Genomic DNA, 7,819 nt, shown 5'->3' with positions numbered 1-7,819 from the left:
TTTTCTTTTATTTTTTTTTTTTTTCTGTGTGTGTTTGGGGCCTGGGGTATTAGGATGAATTACTCACATCGGAAGTATTAGGATAAACTGCAGAGGGTGTTGTTTTGGTTTTTGATATTTTCCTATCAAACCTCACAGAATCAATCACGCTTTGATCAGGGTTGGAAGGGACCTCTGGAGATCATCTAGTCCAACCCCCCTGCCCGAGCAGGGTCACCTACAGCAGATTGCACAGGACGGTGTCCAGACGGGTTTTGAATGTCTCCAGGGTCAGAGACTCCACCACCTCTCTGGGCAGCCTGTTCAGTGCTCCACTACCCTCAAAGTAAAGAAGTTCTTCCTCATGTTTAGATGGAACTTCCTATGCTCAAGTTTGTGCCTGTTACGTCTTGTCCTACCAGTGGGCACCACTGAAAAAAGACTGTTCCCATCCCCCTGGCGCCCTCCCTTTAAGTATTTATAAGCATTAATAAGATTCCCCCTCAGTCTTCTCCAGGCTAAAAAGACCCAAGTCTCCCTCAACCTTTCCTCATAGGAAAGATGTTCTAGTCTGCTAATCATCTTTATAGTCCTTTGCTGGACCCTCTCCAGCAGTTCCCTGTCCTTCTTGAACTGGGGAGCCCAGAACTGGACACAATACTGCAGATGCAGCCTCACCAGGGCAGAGTAGAAGGGGAGGATAACCTCCCTCGACCTGCTGGCCACACAAACCTCGGTACCCTTCTGTTTGGTACTGTAATGCAGCGTAAGTTGTTAGAGCTCAGCAGTTTAAAAAATTCTCTAGCATTTTATATGCAGGTCGGGCTTCATGCCAAATAGTTTCTTTTGAACTTAAACTCGTGAATGAAAAATTCTACTTGGTAGATTAGGATTGTACAGCGACTGAGTGTCTGCCAGGTCACCTTGTAAGAACGGAAAAGGGAAGAGGATGATAGATGTTTTGGAAATCAGTGGGGTTTGGGACTGCCCGTGTGTCTCATAACTCCCTAGATTTTTGCAGTAACTCCTTTCATGACAGAGAGAAATCCTTAACACACCACTGTTGACAGTTCGTGAGGCATCTGTGGAGGATCTTCTCTTGGCAGAGCCAGAACCAGACCATCCTGGGAAATGCCAGGTCACGGGAGTCATTCTGGGTATGTGCTGGTAATTCCGTAAGCACCTTCAGCTCCTCGACACTAAGAGCAGCCTTCGGGGTAGACGTTCCTGATTCATCAATGAGAAAGTTGAGTTAGCCAACAGAGGTGATTTAGGCCGAATGTGAACTAAACTAGATTAATATCTGTAATACAATGGGAAAACATCCCTGGATTGATAGGATATTGGGAGGGTACCTAAGTCTAATTTTCTTCAGGTGAGTGATACTGAGTTCCACTGAGTTCCATGCTGCGTTTTGAGATTTTATTTGGTAAACGGCGTATGCTGCCAACAGGGTTATGGGGCAGTGGTGTCCTGTTACAAGCAGACTCATGCTTTATTACCCCTTGCTGTTCTAGTAAACAAGCTTTCTGAAATAAAGGCTTGGGTGGGAATTTTTCCCAGGAGTGGGTTTTCTGTGGTAGGAGTAACATGCTTAGGAATAAGAAAAACATAGGAATACCTACATGCTGCTTATTGCAGTTACTACTATTAATGCTTTTATTATTGAAATGCTGATTTAGTTAAATAATAAAAGATGTATAATCGGTGAACACTGTTAGTCTAGTTTTAGACAGAAGCACTAGAATACCCAGGACTTTGTTGATACTACAATACATGCGTCTCTGAAAACTTGCTTTTTCAGGGGATGGGAGCACAGTACATGCTGGGAGCGTTATCCTAACCACTGGTACATTTCTGAGGGGTATGGTCCTCATCGGACTGGAGATGCACCCAGCTGGGCGGCTGGGGGACCAGCCGGCCATCGGGCTGGCTCAGACTCTGGAGAGACTGGGATTTGCTGTGGGCAGGCTGAAGACTGGGACGCCGCCCCGGCTTGCCAAAGATACGATTGACTTCAGCGGTCTGGAGGAACGTGCAGCTGACAATCCTCCGGTGCCGTTCAGCTTCCTCAGCGAGTCTGTGTGGATCAAGGTGGGAGAGCACGTGTCAAATTGCGCATAGAGCCGGGTGGGGAGTGGTCTGGGGAATGTCATGCTCAGAATCAGCCAGGGAGTTGATGGCTGGGAAAGGGAGCTGGGCTGTATTCATACTTATCGTGGTTTAGGCTGGACTGGCCACTAAACGAATGAGAGATGCCCTCTTAACCTCTCTCTCTTGTTTGGGAGGACTCTCAATGCAAAGGGGGAAATTGCTTGTCATCTTTTGAAAGCAAGTACCTTTTTCCTCTCACTTCTCAACTTAAGAACCAAACTTCCTTTGCTTTTAGAGTCAGAATTGCGTGAAATATGATAGTAGTAGTATTCATGTGCTGATCATATCAGTGGTTTACAAAATGCTTCCAGTATTAAACCTGTTTTGTGGAAATTTATGCTGCTCGTTACCCCAGCTGTAGAATAAGATTAAAATGTTGAAATTAGAGATCACTAGTGGTGTTGACTAGGACAGAGAAAGGATGTAATTTTCCACAGAGCTCAGAGGTGGCATGTTAACAGTAACTTGAAAGCAGAAGAAACTCAAATTTCCAAAGAAAATCTTGGAAAATGGATGGCATTCTTATATAATGTAGTTAAGCAACACAGAATTAAGTATCAGGAGTTCATTTGCCCCAGAGCATATAGGAATTGCAGTACCCTATATATCACTTGAAGTCCTTGGTATGTGTAGGAAAGGTTTTAGGGAGTTGGGGTGTAACATTATTACTGTTTTGAATGTGACCCTATTGACTTTTTCAGGAAAATCAGTGAAATACTTTAAATGGTGGGGTTTTTCCAAACCTTGAATTTTCCATGTTAATTGCAGGGGTTTGAGAGATTTCTTTTTTTTCTGCACTGAACTCTTTAACTGGCTGTTAGCTGTAGGGTCAGCACTTACTCCTCTTACTTCAGAGCTTTGAATTCCTGTGATTAATTTGAATGCTGTAATACAATGCGTTGCATTAATAGGTATATCCATCCTGTGATTAGGAATACAGTGTATAGAATAGCACTTGAATTCTGGACCCCCAAGTTCTGTTCTGTTCTGGGTCTGCTTTTGGGTGTGTTGCTCAAGCTCTCTGCTCATGTTCTGCCTCCACAGTGGGTATGACAGCACTGCCCATCTCTAGGAGAGCCAGCTCTTATGGAAAAGCTCTTGGAGATCCTCAGAGCTGTTCAGAAAGGGTACAGTGTTGTGACTGGGTTAACTTAAAATGAGCTTTGACGTCTTTCAGCCAGAAGATCAGCTGTCATGTTTCCTGACTCGCACTACCCCAAAAGCCCAGCAAATTATCCATGATAACCTCCACCTGAACAACCATATAAGGGAGACAACAAGGGGCCCACGGTAAGTATGTGGCATCTTGCAGGGCTCTCAATGGCACGAGCTGACAGTCTGTCTAAAACTGTGGGTTTCCCCGGCTTTGCTTCTGGAAAGTTACCTTTTCTCCATGTCAGGTGGTGCTCATGGTTGTTTACTGTTGCAGGTACTGTCCCTCTCTTGAATCAAAGGTTCTGCGCTTCCCAAACCGAGAACATCAGGTGTGGCTAGAGCCCGAAGGCTTGGAGTCCAATGTCATTTACCCCCAAGGCATGTCGATGACACTGCCACCTGAGCTCCAGGAGCAGGTGATCAAATCCGTCCCAGGCTTGGAAAAAGCTAAGATGTTACAGCCAGGTGAGGGGGGTGAATAGTTTTAAGTCTATTTGTCAGACTGGTTACCAGCTAATAAAAAACAGATTTTGTTTAGAACATAGCAAAACAAAGGAAATATGAAACAAAGTTAATTCTTGGATGCAGGGATTTTTCCTTGTTTTTTTTTAAATTGTAGATAAAAGTTTATAACCGAAGTCATTCTGCCCCACTGATTGCCTTTGCTGATAAATAGGAACCTTCAAAATCCCTCCCGTAAGATCTGTCTTTTTTTTTTTTTTGTCATAGGCTATGGGGTGCAATATGATTTTTTAGATCCCCGTCAACTGACTGCTTCTCTTGAGTCTCGTCTTGTTCAGCGCCTCTTCTTTGCAGGCCAGGTAAATGGCACTACAGGCTATGAAGAAGCTGCAGCTCAGGTGGGTGAATCTTATTGTCTATACTGAGAGCTCAGAAAGGGATATTATCTTGGCATTTCTCTTTGATATGCAGGATTGCTTGGCCCGTCTTAACTTTTGTTGCTCACCACGATTCCAGACTTGCCATTCTTACTTTTAGTATCTACAGTTGCTGTTACTGAGATTGCAGTAACAAAAGTACTTGGAAGCACTGTCAAATGTTTCAGCATGGAGACTGTGCAATGGGTATAATTGAAAACATGTGGGAACTGTCTCTAGTCATGTCAGCAGGGACCAAGAAGCCCATCAGACAGTCACAGTATCACGAGAAAGAAACTGCCTAGGTTACTAGCAGATTGTTGCATTTTCCAGGGTGCCGTTTGACACGACTCTTTGGAGGCAGATGCGCTGATATTTTAGCCATGAAGAGACTGATGTGTTTTCCGTTTTGTTTTCTGTCTGCCCAGGGCGTGATTGCTGGGATCAATGCTTGCCTACGGGTTCATGGCAAGCCCCCTTTCATTGTCAGTCGCACTGAAGGCTACGTTGGTGTCCTGATCGATGACCTGACCACCCTGGGCACCAGTGAGCCGTACCGGATGTTCACCAGCCGCGTGGAGTTCCGCATGTCCCTCCGGCCTGACAATGCCGATGCCAGGCTGACCCACAGAGGTATTTTCTTCTGGTGGCTTTTGCAGTGAGCAGCCTTTGGTTGTAGACCTTTGTCTCACACACCACCTGTCTCCGCAGGTTTTGAGGAAGCTGGGTGTGTGTCACAGCAGCGATACGGACAAGCAGTTAAGATGAGAGCTGCTTTAGAGGATGGAATTGCAACACTAAAATCCCTTCAGTTCAGTATATCCAAATGGTCCCAGTTAATACCAGAAGTTCCCATCAGTAGCAATCGAAGGTCGCCTGTCAGGTAAAGGTTACAGCTGAAGCTTTCTGGTCTCACCTACGCTTGCTTTAGCACATCTGGCTACTGGTTTCACAGCGTTTGTCCATCCTTCCTGAAGCCATCAGTACTCCAAGATTCCAGCTGTGTCACCTTCAGGGGACGGATACCTGTATGCCTGTAGAATAAGTGGGACATGGGTGTGTTTACTATGCCACATGTCCTGGTGCTGACATTGGCTCCCAAATCAGGGGGGCACTCCACTGGCCTGTTCAGTTCTTGCTCTCCTTATGGAGAGTGACACCATGTGGTGACAATTTTGCAGTGGGTTGCTGCTTTGCTGAAAGCTTGATAAAGCAGCGATCGATTTTAAGCTAGTGTCAGATGTTGGCTCTTCTTGTACACAAAGGGCCTTGCTTCCCTTACCCATCCTTTCTCTCACCTTAATCTTTTCTGTTGTTTTAAATCGGTGACTAAAACCTTCCTGACTTGGTCTGTGTGAAAGATTTCCCTTGATGCCCTTACTTCGTCCTTTCTGTCTGGCTGTTCATAAAGAGCCCCTCTTCAAGAGCTGAACTGCTCTTCTGTGTAGTGAGAGGAGATAGTAGAGGGGTGAGCTTAGCTCTGCAGTTGTTCTGGCTTATGCTGAGATCTTTACGAGTTTGAGCTGGGAACAGCTGTAAATCTGCCTTATGCAAGGGACTCCTTCCTACCATAAAAACTTAACTCTTGTTCTCCACAGTGCCTTTGACATCCTTCAATATTCAGAGGCCAACATGGAGGTTCTTGCAAGGGCTGTCCCAGAGCCCCTGGGAAAGCTTGCTCAATGGAGAGAACTGGCAGAGAGATTGAAAATAGAAGGTAGAGTACAAGAGTTACGATCTCTTAGTGGGATCTGCATACGTGTTGTTCAGTAGGGGGAGAGCCAATCCATTCCTCCAAGTGTGTTTCACATTGCTGCTTAATGAAACGAAACACTGTTAGCAGAGCATGCTCTTTTTACCATAGGCCACAGCCCTATGCAAGCACCTGTGTTTTGCTTTGTGGGTTGAGATCTAGTATTTGTGTTCTCTCCTGGGCTTTTCCTCCTCACTGCTCTGTAAAATAGAGCATCCTTTGTTGGGATGAGAGGAAAAGCCAACCCATGTATCTTAATTCCTGTAACAAATCAAAGAGTATGACTTCTTCTAAAGTAGTGATGTGAGTTAGGCTCTTTTGTCTGTGAGGCTGGAAACTTCTTCAGAAGCTTTTGACCATCTCAGTGGAATCGCTCATTCTTCTTCTGAGAATTCCTGCAAGTGACCTGTCTCACATGAACATCTCTATCTGGTCTTCTTGTTTCCCTCATCTTCCATCACAGCTGCTTATGAGTGGTGTGTGGTCAATCAACAGCAGGAAATAGAAGAAGTGCGTCGCGATGAAGCCCTCCAACTGCCAGAGGACCTAGATTACTTTGCCATTGATGCGTCGCTCTCCACAGAGGTGCGGGAGAAACTGGACTCTAACCGTCCCCAGACGGTAAGGCATTGGGCCACAAGGTTGAGCCACAATGAAAACGCTTCTGTGTCTTCCCAAGGGACATGGGGGGTGAGGAGAATTGAGGGAAAGGAACACCCAGAGGTTTTGATCTCATGTTTTACTAGCTCCAGTGTGTAGGTTTGTTCTTGGTTTACTTGTTCCTGTTTCCACACGCAGATTGGTGCAGTCAGCCGCATCCCTGGAATTACACCAGCTGCTATTGTTAACCTGCTAAGATTTGTGAAAAGCAATCACCAGAAGATGGAAAAGCTAAAAGCATTACCTCAGACTGGCAAGTATTTACCAAGAAAAATGTGCTCAGAGAAAACAACTTCCCAAAGACAGATTTCAGCAGAGTTTTCTGAAGAGGAGCCAGAGAGTACCTTTGTTAAAACACCTTTGTAGAGAAGTGTACCCCCTCCTACCAGCGGATGTGGCAAGATCACCTGCACTCATGAGCCTCTTCACAGATAAAACTGATGCTGGGTGGATCCAAAGTAGTTCTGGTTGTGTCCTGTGGCAGTGTCGTCGAGTAGAACAAAGATGACGAATCGTGAAGTGCGTGCTTATGAACCTGAATACAGCCTGTGATTTTGCCAATCCAAATGAAAAGACAGGGGAATTGCTGCTTTTAAAGTTTGCTCATTTGGAAGGTGTCAGATAGTCAAAATCTGTTCTAAAGCATCTTGGAAAGGACGGGGTTTTGCTCTTCTGAAATGAGTAAGAAATGTTACCGTGCTGAATCCACAGCAGCACCAAGAGGATTTGAGCTAGAAAGTGTGTTCCATTGACTTCAGTACTTGTGTTTATAGCTGCGCAGTGACTATGCACAGTCTGAAGTTTTAGTGTGATGTCAGCCAATAGGAGACACTTGGTTACGGAAATGTATGCCACACGAATATTTAAACTTATGTGGGAGACCGAGTGAATGTAAACACTGTATCCTGGGCTCTTTTTTCCTCCTTTAAAATAAAGCTTATATTGAAACTTGCTGAAGAACTTCACAGAATCACAGAATGGTCAGGGTTGGAAGGGACCTCTGGAGATCATCTAGTCCAACCCCCCTGCCAGAGCAGGGTCACCTACAGCACGTTGCACAGGACAGCGTCCAGGCAGGTTTTGAATGTCTCCAGAGTGGGAGACTCCACCACCTCTATGGGCAGCCTGTTCCAGTGCTCCACTACCCTCAAAGTAAAGAAGTTCCTTCTCATGTTAAGATGGAACTTCCTATGTTCAAGTTTATGCCCATTACCCCTCGTCCTATCACTGGGCACCACTG

At 45.4% G+C, this 7,819-nt stretch overlaps 1 protein-coding gene across 1 annotated transcript; it reads left to right on the top strand.

Moving 5' to 3' along the window:
- Positions 1–928: 928 nt before the first annotated feature.
- On the top strand, positions 929–6,945 carry MTO1 (mitochondrial tRNA translation optimization 1). Its single transcript, XM_009895768.1, has 11 exons — positions 929–955; positions 1,019–1,136; positions 1,784–2,073; positions 3,311–3,423; positions 3,563–3,753; positions 4,018–4,148; positions 4,595–4,799; positions 4,878–5,049; positions 5,765–5,883; positions 6,383–6,540; positions 6,718–6,945. The coding sequence occupies exons 1-11, from the start codon at positions 929–931 to the stop codon at positions 6,943–6,945; spliced, it is 1,752 nt and encodes a 583-aa protein (XP_009894070.1).
- The last annotated feature ends 874 nt before the right edge of the window (positions 6,946–7,819 follow it).

Source organism: Charadrius vociferus, unplaced genomic scaffold (assembly GCF_000708025.1).
Source record: "Charadrius vociferus isolate BGI_N301 unplaced genomic scaffold, ASM70802v2 scaffold362, whole genome shotgun sequence".
Classification (NCBI taxonomy): Eukaryota; Metazoa; Chordata; class Aves; order Charadriiformes; family Charadriidae; genus Charadrius; species Charadrius vociferus.
This window is presented reverse-complemented; position numbering and strand designations above follow the sequence as displayed.

Bases quoted from the DNA above. Each gene is read 5' to 3' on its own strand.
- MTO1 (XM_009895768.1), top strand. From the start codon at position 929: ATGATAGATGTTTTGGAAATCAGTGGG. The intron at 4,149-4,594 runs GTGGGTGAATCT...CTGTCTGCCCAG, and splicing joins ATGAAGAAGCTGCAGCTCAG to GGCGTGATTGCTGGGATCAA. The intron at 5,884-6,382 runs GTAGAGTACAAG...CTTCCATCACAG, and splicing joins AGAGAGATTGAAAATAGAAG to CTGCTTATGAGTGGTGTGTG.